General features: G+C 44.8%; 1 protein-coding gene across 2 annotated transcripts in view; it reads right to left on the minus strand.

The window, feature by feature from the left end:
* SEMA6C (semaphorin 6C) overlaps positions 1-15329 on the minus strand; it is a 280483-nt gene that overhangs the window by 49066 nt on the left and 216088 nt on the right. For both annotated transcript variants that reach the window (XM_040333776.1, XM_040333777.1), the window contains exons 10-13: positions 14328-14416; positions 7612-7829; positions 3938-4069; positions 3703-3858 (exon numbers count right to left, since the gene is read on the minus strand). In XM_040333776.1, the coding sequence (XP_040189710.1) occupies positions 3703-3858; positions 3938-4069; positions 7612-7829; positions 14328-14416 (595 nt within the window). The remainder of the gene's footprint in view (positions 1-3702; positions 3859-3937; positions 4070-7611; positions 7830-14327; positions 14417-15329) is intronic.

Genomic DNA, 15329 nt, shown 5'->3' on the forward strand with positions numbered 1-15329 from the left:
TACGTAGGGGCAGAATCATGCAAAAACAGAATAGGGCCGTCACTATAAAGCCGTAATGCCCTGTACACACGATCGGATATCTGATGGAATCTAAGCCGATGTATTTTTTCATCGGCTATCCGATGAAGCTGACTTTCATCAGTCTCGCCTACACACCATCGGTTAAAAATCCGATCGTGTCCAACGCGGTGACGTAAAACACTACGACGTGCTGAGTTCAATGCTTCCGAGCATGCGTCGACTTGATTCTGAGCACGCGTGGATTTTTGACCGATGGATTTCCCCGCAGACGATCGTTTTATTCTATCGGTTTTCTAACCATAAGAAAAATTTAAAACAGGTTCTATTTTTTTTCACCGATGGGAAAAAAAAAAACGATGGGGCCCACACACGATCGGTTCGTCCGATGAAAACAGTCCATCGGTCTGTTTTCATCAGACAAACCTGTAACGGTATGGCCCGTGGGACCCAGAGGCGCTTGAAGGATACGGGGTACTCCTGGTTCAGCTCCACCAATGACTCTTGTGTCTAGGGTCATCCTATGTCCACTAGGGGCATAGGATGACTGAGAACTGATATCATGGATTACATGAGATGGGACAGTAATGATAATTCATGTATTGCAGGATATCACCGATCGTGTGTACCGGGCATAAGTGCACAATTGTCTAAAGTGCCTATGCACACTTTAGCACTTCACTGCAAACACCACATACTTTTGGTCCTAAAGGTAGGTGCGATGATCAGGTGTACACAAGCTTTTGGTCATATAGGGGTTTTATAAAACATTAACATGCATTGATAATATTATATAGATCGGGGGCTGGATTCACAAAGAGTTACGCCGGCGTATCAGTAGATACGCCGACGTAACTCGGAATCTAAGCCCGTCGTAAGTTTAAGTGTATGCTCAAACTGAGATACACTTAAACCTAGCAAAGATACGACGGCCTGCGCCGTCGTATCTTAGGGTGTAATTTTTCCGCTGGCCGCTAGGTGGCGCTTCCGTTGATTTCGGCGTAGAATATGCAAATGACCTAGATACGCCGATTCACAAATGTACGTACGCCCGGCGCTATTTTTTTACGTTGTTTACGTTAGGCTTTTTCGGCGTAAGGTTGCTCCTGCTATTATGAGGCGTACGCAATGTTAAGTATGGCCTTCGTTCCCGCATGGAAATTTGAAAATTTTACGCTGTTTGCGTAAGTCGTCCGTGAATGGGGCTGGACGTAATTTACGTTCACGTCGAAACCAATACGTCCTTGCTGCGTACTTTGGAGCAATGCACACTGGGATATGTACACGGACGGCGCATGCGCCGTTCGTAAAAAACGTCAATCACGTCGGGTCACCAATCATTAACATAAAACACGCCCCCCTCATCCTCATTTGAATTAGGCGCGCTTACGCCGGCCCCATTTACACTACGCCGCCGTAAGTTAGGAGGCAAGTGCTTTGTGGATACAGCACTTGCCTCTCTAACTTACGGCGGCGTAGAGTAAATACGATACGCTACGCCGCCGTAAAAATGCGCGGATCTACCTGAATCCGGCCCCAGATGTTTTTACAGGCGTATCAAAAGTAAATTGAAAAGACTTTGTATTCCCTTTAAATGGCAACTGAGGATAAGAGCTGCCGCTCGCGTATTTAGAATACCGTGGCATGACAAATCTGGCGTAGTCGGCGGAACAACAGGTAACAAATGACAGTATGTGTTCGGAGTACAGGGATGTTTTTTTTTTTAAAAACAAAAGCAGACGAAGGTTTATCAAGGTTTAAGAAACAAGAGAATCTCTGATGAATGGGTTTTGGATACAAATTACCTCATCTATCATGCAAAGGGCAAGATTGTACATAGAACTTTTGGAGAAGCCAGAACAGTCTATTTGTCAATCACAGTTCAGGATTAGTTATGAGCTACATCTTGTTCTCTGCGGCAAATGATGAATGGGGTAATTTACTACAGAGCAGAGTACCCAATACCTTCTCGCCTTGCTGCACTTCAGTTGTTAATTGCGGCTTTTTCTCTAAAGTAAACACAAGAACCCGAGCACCCACCACAAGGAACAAAAAGAAAAAGGTATTTTCCTATTCTACATTAAAAATAGGGGGCCACAAACTGTAAGATTTTGAGTGAGTGAGTGCGTGAGTGAGGAACTTATATAGCGCAACAAATGCGAACTGAATCGCCTCAAGGCGCTGGCATCCAGAGTTGTACAGGTCTTTCAGAAGAGGTGGGTCTTCAGTTTTTTCCTAAAAACCCGATGGTTTTCTTCCAAGCGGATAGTCGTGGGTAGAGCATTCCAGAGCCGTGGTCCTTGGACCGAGAATCTACGTTCTCCCTTAGATTTGTATCGGGATTTAGGGATTTGGAGAAGGTTTTGGTTGGTTGATCGGAGCACGCGCTGGGTGACGTAGGGTTTTATTTTCTCGCTTAAGTATTGAGGAGCTTTACCCTGTATACATTTGTGGGTGAGGCAGAGAGTCTTGAATGTCACCCGGTCCTGTATGGGCAGCCAGTGGAGGGACCTCAAGGCCGGGGAGATTGGTTCCCACGGCTTTTTACCAGTTACCAGTCTGGCTGCCGTGTTCTGGACGACATGTAGACGGGACAGAGGAGCAAGGGGGAGGGGACAGACAGCTGACTCAACAGCTATGGCCTGGGAGTTTCTCACTTCTGCCTAATCTTGTCCCATAAGGGGGGAGCACGGAACTGATTCTTTGCCCCAGGTGAAATAATGTCTATCTTCCCCACTGGTACTGCCTATAAGAGTACCAGTACCAGCCGTTCTACTCTAATAAAGAAGAACGGCTAGTGGCTAGTGAAGGGGGAGAGGGGGCTTGGGGGGATGGGGGTGCGGGAGTCGCCCGGCCGCCATGGGAGAGACCTGTCAAAGTGGGTCAGTCTGGATGAAGACCAGGGATTCCTAACCGATAGGTCAAAACCAATCGTTAGTAGGCACAACCATCGGTTAAAAATCCATGCATGCTCAGAATCAAGTCGACGCATGCTTGGAAGCTTCGAACTTCATTTTTTTCAGCACGTCGTTGTGTTTTACGTCACCGCGTTCTGACACGATCGTTTATTTAAACAATGGTGTGTGGGCGCGACGGACCATCAGTCAGCTTCATCGGTTAACCGATGACAACGGTCCTTCAGACTGTTCTTATCGGATGGACTGATCGTGTGTACCCGGCTTTTCTCGTTTACTATGATTGCGAAAGTCCTATTTTTTTTTGCCTCCTTTGGCTTTAAAAACGGGCATAGCAATACTAAGAGACACTTTGTTTCAAAGCAGAATTCAGTTATGTAGGTTGACTATATTATGTTTCAGTTTAATTCTGTAAGTGAATGAAACTTCCCATTCCTACAGGGCTGTTCGATCAAGGCAGTGATGTGAATTTCATAAAACATTTGTAAGGATCTTGCTTTGCTTGTCAACGTAAGACATGGTAACAAGCTCCCCAGGGGCCGGATTTTTTAGAGCTCATTAGCATTTTGCTTATGGCAACTAATCAAACGTAGAAAAAAAATATCATGGCCAGGTATTCCAGGAATCGTTCATCTTTGTCAAACCCGTTGCTAGTTGTATGTAGACAACGACACTAAGGACTCTACGCTTACTCGCTGCCATTTGGTCATTGTGGAAAATTCTACCTATACTTTAGACTTTAGTAAACCATGCATTTTTTTGTACCTACCTGCTAGTTGTCTTGGTAAACCATGGTGTCTCTGTTATAGAAGGCACAGCCTCGTCCAGAAGAGGGAAGGATTTGATGAAGGAGAGGGTCTCATCTGGGAACTCACTGGAGGCCTTATAGGAGGCAGCGTTGCCAAACCCCGCACAACAACCAGGCCTGGAGAAGGAAGAGAACGTCTCAGCCTTGTGCATGGACCTTCACAGCTCTGAATGTGATGACATTAGCAGCCTTTTACCTGGGCACGGGAACCTTGTCTTCTGGGATCGGGGTCCAAGCCGACTCAGTGGTCTTTTGCTCTTTAAACTTTCCATTGAAGACCTTCTCGATGTCGTCCATGTAGAAGGCACAGACTCCTGAGCCAGTGATGCTGGTGAGAACAAGAAGGAAGAGTTAGGTCAAAATTGCAATTACCAGAAGTTGTTTTATTAGACTATATCTAATGCCAAAACACTTCCCCTCTACCGTGTTTTCTCGTAAAATAAGCCTGGGTCTTATATTCATTTTGCCAACAAAAGACACAGTAGGGCTTATTTTCGGGGTAGGTCTTACCATGTAATGTGCTGTTTTCTCTCCCCCTCTCTCACTTCAAAACACTTCCCCCCTCCCTTGGAAAACAGGGCGGGTTAAACTCTTCAATGATGTTTAAGCTTCTCATCAGTAAACAGTCTTATCAGCAGGAGGGCTGCTGGAGGAATCCCCCCTCCCTCTTTCCTCACAGCAAGACACTTAGGCCCTGTACACACCATAGAATCCATCCGCGGATAAATCCCAGCAAATGGGTTTCAGCGGATAGATCCTATGGTGTGTACACGCCAGCGGATCTGTTTCCGCGGATATATCTCCCCTGGGATGGATTCCAGCAGATCGAATATTCGCTGACATGCAGAACATATCCATCTGCTGGAGTCCATCCCAACGGATGGATCCGCTGGTCTGTATAGACTCACCGGATCCATCCGTCCGAAGGGATCCCCCGCATGCGTCGTAATGATTAGACGCATGCGTGGAATTCCTTATATGACAGCGTTGCGCACGTCGCCGCGTCATAATCGCGGCAACGGCGCAACACGTCATCGCCAGAGGATTTCGGCGCGGATTTCAATGCGATGGTGTGTACACTCCATCGCATGAAAATCCGCCGAAATCCTCGAGAGGATTTATCCGCGGAAACGGTCCGCTGGACCGTATTCGCGGATAAATTCTATTGTGTGTATGGGGCCTAACACATCCCATAATAGTTGAGGCAGACAGCCACAATTGATAATAGAATACAGTCACACCCCAAACCATCACAGCAAATAGTAAACAACAGCATGAGAAAACACACAATATATACATATATACAACATTGAGTCTGACTAGCACAGTTCATAGTGGGGTTCTCATTCACCCTATGCCCCTGTTAGAGACACAGGGTGACGTCCACATAAGGGGGCCTGGGGAAGCTAGACAAGGAGCCTCCAGAGCTCTCCAAGGCAAGCTGAGTTGCACAAACCCCCCCACTGAAAGTGACCCCTGTCACACAGGTCTTCTTAACTAACCTGTCCTCGCAAATGTTCTTTTGGATGAATGAACATATATTCCCACAGACACCCTCCAAGATCTTGTGGGAAGTCTTCTCAGAAGAGTGGAGACAGTTATACCCAACAAAGAGGGGTCAACGCCATGGCTATGGTTTTGGAATGGATGTCCTTCAAGCTTATTTAGGTGTGATGATCAGGTGTCCACCAACATTTAGCTATATAGTGCAGTTTCCTTTTCAGATACTTTTTATATGTACTTGTCTTGTTTTCTTTGAAACACAAGTGCATATTCTAGCAGTACATAGTTTAGTTCTTGCAGTAAAAAGCATATCCCACTGGATCCCTTCATTTAATGAGAAGACATTTTTCCAGCCGTAAAAACATCGATACATATGGTTCTACATCTGTCAGCGGACATCTTACCGTCGTCCCAGAAGCCTCTTGGATAAAGTTGGCTTTTTGTGGCTCGTTGTACAGCTAGTGCGTCTTTTTTTTTCCGCACATACTTTCTCTGATAGTGCGGTAATATATTACCTTCCATTACCTGCGGTTTTCTTTTATAATTTGTGATTTATTTTCTCCTGTCTTTATTACGTTTTTGTCTACCGGCACAGAGACAGTCGTAAATCTTCCCTCCGAACTCTCTTAGCCACTCAATTTCTGTTTCACGGCCCTACTGGGCATCTCCATTGCGGGTTGGCTCGACTTACGTAAGGCACTAATAGTAATGCCTCGTAATATTATTATTTTTTTTCCCTGAGTCCGTCATATTTTGTCAGGCAATAATTGGCGGTTTCCTTTCCATTAATTTCCCCCTACACTTGTCTGGTTTTTCGAAGGGAATTTCACGGCACATTGGGGAATATTGCTGTACAGATAATAGCAGGCAGGTAGAAGAGGAGGCGAGCGGGAGAGAGGGCAAAGGCTCGGCTGATTAGCATTTAGTTCTGATAAGGCTGCTTCTCATATAATGCAATTTGGGACTCTAGAATAATTAACGAACCAGGATTGCATGTTAATGAATCTAGATTAAGAAGTGATATACTTGAAATCTTTAATGGACTGTAACGTGGCCATAGACATTGGGAGATTGCTGGTCCTATAAAAGCCGTCACGATTATTATTATTGATATTAATAATGTTAATAATAATAATAACAACTTTGCTACACAGGGGTGACAGACTCAATTTCATCGAGGGCAGCATGAGCAGTATGGTTGCCCTTAAAAGATGAGAGCAAGGCTTCGGTGTTTGCAAGTGACAGCAGGGAACGGAGGGTGCGAGCCGGAGGTAGCAGAATGGAATTCTGCCATGTTCCAGCTGCAAAACTGGGTTCAAGGGTCAAATGACAAGGCCTGGTGGACCAGATTCGGCTTCCGGGTCTTGTGTTTGACATATGTATAACAGATGTCCTACAAATTCTTTTACTTCCAAAACCAAACCATGCTGCATTTTGACCAGTATTTTTCAGCACAAACATGAACAGCTCTTTTGGGTCCTGGTTATAAGGAGTCAAAGAATCAAACTTGAAACTAAAAGGAGTCAGGTACTCTACTGTATCTTAACCTCAACTCCTAACCATAATCTTCAACCCAACTCCTAACCATAATCTTCAACCCAACTCCTAACCATAATCTTCAACCCAACTCCTAACCATAATCTTCCACCCAACTCCTAACCATAATCTTCAAACCAACTCCTAACCATAATCTTCAAACCAACTCCTAACCATAATCTTCAACCCAACTCCTAACCATAATCTTCCACCCAACTCCTAACCATAATCTTCAAACCAACTCCTAACCATAATCTTCAAACCAACTCCTAACCATAATCTTCAACCCAACTCCTAACCATAATCTTCCACCCAACTCCTAACCATAATCTTCCACCCAACTCCTAACCATAATCTTCAAAACAACTCCTAACCATAATCTTCAACCCAACTCCTAACCATAATCTTCAACCCAACTCCTAACCATAATCTTCAACCCAACTTCCAACCATAATTCTTGACATCAACCTGGACCAGTTTCTCAACCAGGGTTCCAAGGAATTCTAATGCCTCGTACACACGGCCGGGATTTCCGATGGGAAAAAGTCAGGCGGGAATCCCGACGGGAAAAAAGAGAGTCAGTTCTCTTTTTTGCTGGCCGTTTTTGGCAGTTTTCCCGTTGGCAAAACTGCGATGGAGCATACACAAGGTCGGGATTTCCGGCCAAAAGCTCTCATCGCAGTTTTTACGACGGGAAAACCGGCCGCGTGTACGAGGCATAAGATTCCTTCCAGGGGTTGTTAGGGTTTTTTTGAGCAATGAGCAAATTCTGACTCTCAGATAAGTTCCCACTGACACCATTGATCATTTTAGCTATCTACATCGCCTTACCTGTTGGCCTGGGTGCTGAATACTCCAATGACTGCCGGCCGGTTGTTGATGGTAAGGATGTCGCTCATGGACTGGAGGACGTCAAAGTAGAAGAAGGAGTCTCCTGGGACAGAGCAGTTGAGTCGAGCTTTCAGAAAGGAGGTCCAGTACTTCTCCAAGACCCGAGGAGAGCCACCCATGTCGTTTTTGCATACTCTGGCCACCCGAGAGAAGGTCACCTGGACAACAATAAGCCACCTTAAAACTGGAACTCCAAGTAAATTTTTTGGATTAGAACATTTTCAGAGCAGGGTTTGATCACAACCAAGTCATAAAGAAACCTGTGACCGTGACAAACAGACTTAACAACTCACAGCATTTTTTTAAGTTTAGGGTTTGGCTTTAACTTGCTGGGTTTCTTTTCGTAGTCCATCTCCATATAGTACTATGAATAATCTAATAGGGGCCAGGAGGAGCATTATGAGGTCAAGGCCTCCCTAGTGGCTATTCCCAAGGTACAGTACATATGTAGATAGCTCTCTTGACTTAGCCCTTTGTAGTCTCCATTGGAAGCCCATGAGATAGGGTGACAATACAGAAACCCAATTAGGACACAGGGATAGAACGCTAAAACTAGAACCTTCGGGGCCCCAATGCAAGAAACCATGAAGGACCCCCCTGACCCACTGGTCCCAGGGCTCTTTCCATAGGTCCTGGGGCCCTTTTCTCTGGTTCCAGGGCCCGTCCCTCTGAAATTTTGTGCGTCAGAATTGTCCACAGGCAACGGAAATTTACAAGAATGGATTTTGTTGTCGGAAAATTTGAGAACCAGCTCTCAAATTTTTTCTGTCGGAAATCCCGAAGCAAATGTCTGTTGGGGCCTACACACGGTCGGAATTTCCGACAACAAGCTCCCATCGAACATTTGTTGTCGGAAATTCTGACCGTGTGTACGCGGCATAACAGTAGTTTTCTTTGCCGGATTTGTGAAGTAGCTCATGCCTTAGTCTTTAGTACCAGCTCTGCTATCAGAAATATCCTATGCAGAAAATATTACAAAATTGCGTTTGGGAGACAGGTGCACTTTGCTGACCCCGGTCTTTATTGAGTGAGAAAATATTTTCCCGGTAACAGGCCCAGAGCACCTCTAGCATGCAGACAGATCAGCTGGACAAGTGAATGTCCTAAACTCAAAGAGACAGGCAGACACCGGAGAAAAAAATTCTCAAATTAAAAATAAATAAATACAAAGAGACCTGAAACTAAATGGATTGTAAAAAAGCAAAACGTTTTATAGGTCAGAAGAGAGGTGGAGGCCGTGAAATGCTGCGCAGAACCGCATTACGGCAGGAGATGAATGGGGGGAGTTATTTTGGGCCAGGAAGGTGAGACCACCAGCCCTCTATGTGCAGCTCAGTGATCTATTCTCGGCTGTACAGCAGACACGTCTATCGTCCAATATTAGGAGGAGGTAAGCTTAAACTGAGAGTGAATTACTGCGGAACATCAAAGGACGGCCTAAGAGGAGGCAAGACAGGCAGCTAGCTAAGGCGCTCTGAATTTTAAGGCACAAATGAAATACCCTTTGCTTCTTTGCACGAAACAGTAAATGCATAACTAATATAGGACATTAGCCAGGAACAAATACATTATAATACAATCGTTCTCAACTAGGAATTCATGGAACTCTAACAACTCTTCTTCCAAAGGTTGCTACAGGTTCTTTGAGTGGTGGCTGATTGACCTCCAATTTGATAATGTCTACATACGTTCAGGTCAAGGGCTACTTTGCAGAGCCAGGGGACATTCTTCCCACTAACCAAAAATGTAAGGAGCACTCTTCCCTCTGACTGCCAATGTAAGTACATTCCTCCCACTGATCACCAATGAAATCAAAATCACAGCGAGTCGGGAATGCCCCATACACCCACTCCGCATAACTCATGCGATAGAAAAAGGGGATGCCTAGAGCCCTCCCCACCCTTTTATACACCTCTATGTTAAAGGGACAGGAGAATTCTTCCCACTGACCACCAAAGTAAGGAACATTCTTCCCACTAACCGCCAATGTAAATACATTCCTTCCACTGACCACCAATGTAAGTGACATTCTCTCATTGATCACCAATGTAAGGGACATTCTTCCCACTGATCACCAATGTAAGGAACATTCTTCTCACTGATCACCAATGTAAGGAGCATTCTTCCCACTGATCACCAATGTAAGGAACATTCTTCCCACTGACCAATACATTTAAGGGGCATTCTTTCCACCTACCACCAATGTAAGGAGCATTCTTCCTCCTTTAGTAGGAAAAATGCTTCTTCAATTGAGGGTCAGTGGGAAGAACGTCCCTTACATTGGTGGTCAATGGCAAAAATGCTCCTTACATTGGTCGACAATATAAGGAACATTCTTCCCACTGACCGCCAATGTAAGGAACATTCTTCCCACTGACCGCCAATGCAAGGAAGCATGTAATAAATCGAGCCGGCCGGCTCCTCGATATGCCTGCCCGTCTTCCGGGTTCAGCTGGTAACGCGGTGACGTCAGAACGTCGCCTGCCCAATGTTTCGTCGCAAAGAGGACGTGGTCATATTTTATAATAAACACACCTTGGATTTTACACTATGCGAGTTCTCTTTTAATGGCATATCGGTATATGTACTGGATGTGAATACACCTGCATGGAGGATTCCCCTGGTGGAAAGCTGTATGGAATATCAACCTTAAGCGAGTGCGATCTCCTAACTAGAGATCAATATTAGTTGGTAAGAGGCAGCTATTACCTATGGTGGAGGCTTTCTTTTCTTCACAATTTCTGGATGCTGGCAGTTTGTGCACTGGAAAACCATTGTTTCAACACATTTTTTCTGTGATTTTAACACTACTGTTTGGGGATCACAACTTTATGGACTGTTGATCACAATTTATGGATTGTTCATTATTTGGACTCTGTATGATTACACCTGTCACTGGTTTTTATATTATATTCACTTTGGGCTACTCTTTATTTTTAGAGTTTGATTCACATCCCATTATTAATTTATTCACTTCATTTTTTATATAGAGGCATCTCTATTTTGATTTTTTTATTACAGCGCAGCAACTAAACACTGTTTAGTTGCTGCTGGTTACCTTTTGAATGAGCGCAAATTTATTTTTCCAAAAAAATCAATAAAAATGCCATAAAACGATCCCCTATTTTGTAGACGTTGTACCTTTTGCACAAACCAATCAATAAACGCTTATTGCGATTTTTACCAAAAATGTGTAGAAGAATAGGTATCGGCCTAAACTGAGAATTTTTTTTTATTTTTAAATGTGGGATATTTTTTTATTTAATATTGTGTTTTAAAAAAATTGTCGCTGTTCTTTTGCTTATAGCGCAAAAAAATTAAACCGCAGAGGTGATCAAATACCACCAAAAGAAAGCTCTATTTTTGGGGGAAAAAAAGGACGTCGATTTTGTTTGGGAGCCACGTCGCACGACCGCGCAATTGTCAGCTAAAGCGACGCAGTGCCGAATCGCAAAAAAGTGCTCTGGTCAGGAAGGGGGTAAAATCTTCCAGGGCTGAAGCGGTTAATGGTTGCCTTAGCCTGTGTCTTTTTTTTTTTTATCTGCCCGGGGTTCCTCTTTAAAAAGTCATCCATATCATTAAACGTACCTCTTTAGGAACGATGCACTAAGCAAACAAGCCAATGGCATTTATGAGGCCGGCGTTCCAGGAAATCTAATTTGCTTGTTGCGCCGAGTGACGCCGCCAGTTCTATGACAAACCAATCACACGGAGTAATATATATTGCTAACGCCAAGCGGGCCGCCCAAGTCCCTTGAAAGGACGCGGGGCAATTAATCCGGCAGGCCGTGTCTCTGGCTGATAATGACGGCGGTTTATCAGATCCGGAACAGCCGCTTCTGCTCATTTTCCCGTTAACTGGCTGGGCACAGATAGCCGCTCTGCCCTTTGCTGCCCGGGAGATGATTGGATAAGCCCCGTCTTTGGGATGCTTTGACAATTATCAGCGTCGTACAGGCGCTGTGGCAGCACAGGCAAAGTAGTAATTTTCTTGTAATGCTGTTAAGGGGATGGAGCAGAGGTGGAGGAGAGATAAGAGAGTGATTCTCTGCACGGATGAGGGTGGGTGGTGGTGGTGGTGGGGGGGTGGCGGCGGCGGTGTGTGGCGTCATTGCTCGTGTTCCCCTCAGCTGCTTTGCTGAGGTCGTGCGGTCAGCTGCCAGAAAGCTGACGGTTCAATGAGCGGAGGGACGTCTACATTTAATAAATATCTTATGTGACTCACACTTGTGACTGATATCAAATCAGTAGAGTCAACACTGGCTACTGGTAAAAGGATAAAGCAATGGGGGTCAACACATAAGAGAGGCCACTGGTGGCTACCATACAATGCAGACCACTGGTGGCTACCATACAATGCAGAGACCACTGGTGGCTACCATACACTGCAGAGACCACTGATGGCTACTATACAATGCAGAGACCACTGGTGGCTACCATACACTGCAGAGACCACTGATGGCTACTATACAATGCAGACCACTGGTGGCTACCATACAATGCAGAGACCACTGATGTCTACCATACAATGCAGAGACCACTGGTGACTACCATACAATGCAGAGACCACTGGTGGCTACCATACAATGCAGAGACCACTGATGGCTACTATACAATGTAGACCACTGATGGCTACTATACAAAGCAGACCACTGGTGGCTTCCATACAATGCAGAGGCCACTAATGGCTAACTATACGATGCAGACCACTGGTGGCTACCATACAATGCAGACCACTGGTGGCTACTATACAATCCAGAGGCCACTGGTGGCTACTATACAATGCAGAGGCCACTGATGGCTACCATACAATGCCGACCACTGGTGGCTACCATACAAAAGAGAGACCATGGGTAGCTATTATACAATGTAGAGACCATGGGTAGCTATTATACAATGTAGAGACCACTATTCAGGGACCACTGCTGGTGACCAAACAATGCAAGGATCACTGGTGGCAAACTATACAATGCAGAGACCACTAGTGGCTACAGTACTATACAATGTAGAGACCATGGGTAGCTACTATACAAAGCAGAGACCACTGGACTGGAGGCAACTATACAATGAAGAGCCCACTGTTGCCTACTATACAGTGTAAAGACAAGTAGTGGATACCATACAAGGCAGAGAACACTGGACTGGTGGCTACTATACAATGGAGAGACCACTGGTGGCTACTATACAATGCAGGGATTACTGGTGGCTACTATACAATGCAAAGACTTGGCTTCCATACAATGCAGGGGCCACTAGTGGATACTATTCAATGCAGAGAGCACTGTACTGGTGGTGGCTACTATACAGTGCAAAGGCAAAACGTGGCTACCATAGAATGCAGAGACCAGAGACTGGTGGCTACTATACAATGCAGAGACCACTGGTGATTACTGTTCAATTCAGAAACGAATGGACTGGTAGCTACTATATAATGCAAATACCACTGGTGGCTACTATAAAATGCAGAGAGCACTGGTGGCTACTATACAATGCAAAGACCACTGGTGGCTACCATACAATGCAGAGAGCACTGGACTGATGGCTACTATACAATGCAGAGACCACTGGTAGCTACCATACAATGCAAAGACCACTGGACTGGTGGCTACTACACAATGCAGAGACCACTGGTAGCTACTATACAGTTCAAAGACAAACAGGGGCTACCATACAATGCAGAGACAATTGGACTGGTGGCTACTATACAATGCAAAGACCACTGGTGACTACCATTCAGTTCAGTGACCAATGGACTGGTAGCTACTATAGAATGTAAATACCACTGATGGCTACCATACAATACAGAGAGCACTGGTGGCTACTATACAATGCAAAGACCACTGGCGGGCTACAATACCATTTAGAGATACCTGGAGGCTATTATACAATGCTGAGACCAATGAGGATTGCTATTTTACAATTCGGAGACCACTGGTGGCTATGATACAATGCAGATGCCATTGATGGCTACTAAGAAATACAGAGAGCACCAGCAACTACTATACAATGCAGAAACCACCTGAGGTTATTATACAATGTAAAGACAACCGGTGGCTAATATACTATTCAGAAAGCACTGGTGACTGCTATTCGGTGTAGAGACCACTGGTGGATACTATACGGTGTAGAGACCACTGGTGGATACTATACAGTGGAGAGACCACTGGTGGATACTATACAGTGTAGAGACCACTGGTGGATACTATACAGTGGAGAGACCACTGGTGGGTACTATACAGTGTAGAGACCACTGGTGGATACTATACAGTGGAGAGACCACTGGTGGGTACTATACAGTGTAGAGACCACTGGTGGATAATATACAGTGGAGAGACCACTGGTGGGTACTATACAGTGTAGAGACCACTGGTGGATAATATACAGTGGAGAGACCACTGGTGGGTACTATACAGTGTAGAGACCACTGGTGGATACTATACAGTGGAGAGACCACTGGTGGATACTATACAGTGCAGAGATGACTTGTGGCTACTATACAAAAGTGGGGGGTAGCCAGTGGCTACCATACAATGCAGAAACCACTGAAGGCTATTATACAATTCATAGACCACTGATGGCTACTATACAAAGCAGGGACCATTAGAGGATAGTATGCAATACAGAGACCAATGGTGGCCATTATATTGGAACTGTACCTTGCCCAGTGTGGTATATTCCATCGAGATCTCCCGATAGAAGAAATACACGTAGTTTCCATACTCCACCGCATGGATAAAATGGGGTTCTGGAATTAAAGAAAAATCCAAAAATAACTACTAAAACTGAATGAAAACATCTCCTTAATGGCAGAGAAAGTGCTTCATTATGATGTAATTTCTAATACACATGGGAGCTTTAAGATACTAGAGTAAAATGTGCGGAAGCTCCCATGATAACAGAACGGTAGTAAAAACGTTAATTCTCTCTGTATAATGTACACTTTAACAACCACAGCAGTTTCAATTTACAAAAATAACAAAAAACATTACTGATTTTTTTTTTTTAAAAGCTGCATTTTTTTTAAGAGAACATAGGGATTAGGAAGGATTAGAACTTCTGTCTCAGGGACAGGAAGCGAGGGATAATCTCCCCAACAAGGACACATTAAGGACCAACAAGAACCCAATCCGAAATGCTTCACAATTTTTTATGTCTGTCTTGTCTTGAGTAGAACAGCCTGTCCCGTGCCATTTGTACTATGTGTGGAAGGCAGCAGGGGTCTCTCTGAAGAGGTACCAATGTACTATTCCCAATGCACACGTTCCTGTAGAGATGGCTGTGTATGTAAGTGGGTGCTGAAGGGACCACCGGCTGGAACTGTGAAGAGTCAGAGAGAGGGATGTCCCCAGCACACCAAAATGGGTCTAAAGCTTTATAAAATGGGTCACCAGCAGACCAAGATTTCCAAATTGGGTCACCAGCAGACCAAGATTTCCAAAATGGGTTACCAGCTCACCAAGATCTCCAAAATGGGTCAGCAGGACACCAAGATCTACAAAATGGGTCACTAGTACACCAAGATTTCCAAAATGGGTCACCAGCACAAGAAGATCTGCAAAATGAGTCACCAGCACACCAAGATTTCCAAAATGGGTCACCAGCACATGAAGATCTCCAAAATGGGTCCAAAATGTTATTCAGCGATCACATTGTTACAG

The sequence above is a fragment of the Rana temporaria genome, chromosome 13 (assembly GCF_905171775.1).
Source record: "Rana temporaria chromosome 13, aRanTem1.1, whole genome shotgun sequence".
In the NCBI taxonomy this organism is placed as follows: domain Eukaryota; kingdom Metazoa; phylum Chordata; class Amphibia; order Anura; family Ranidae; genus Rana; species Rana temporaria.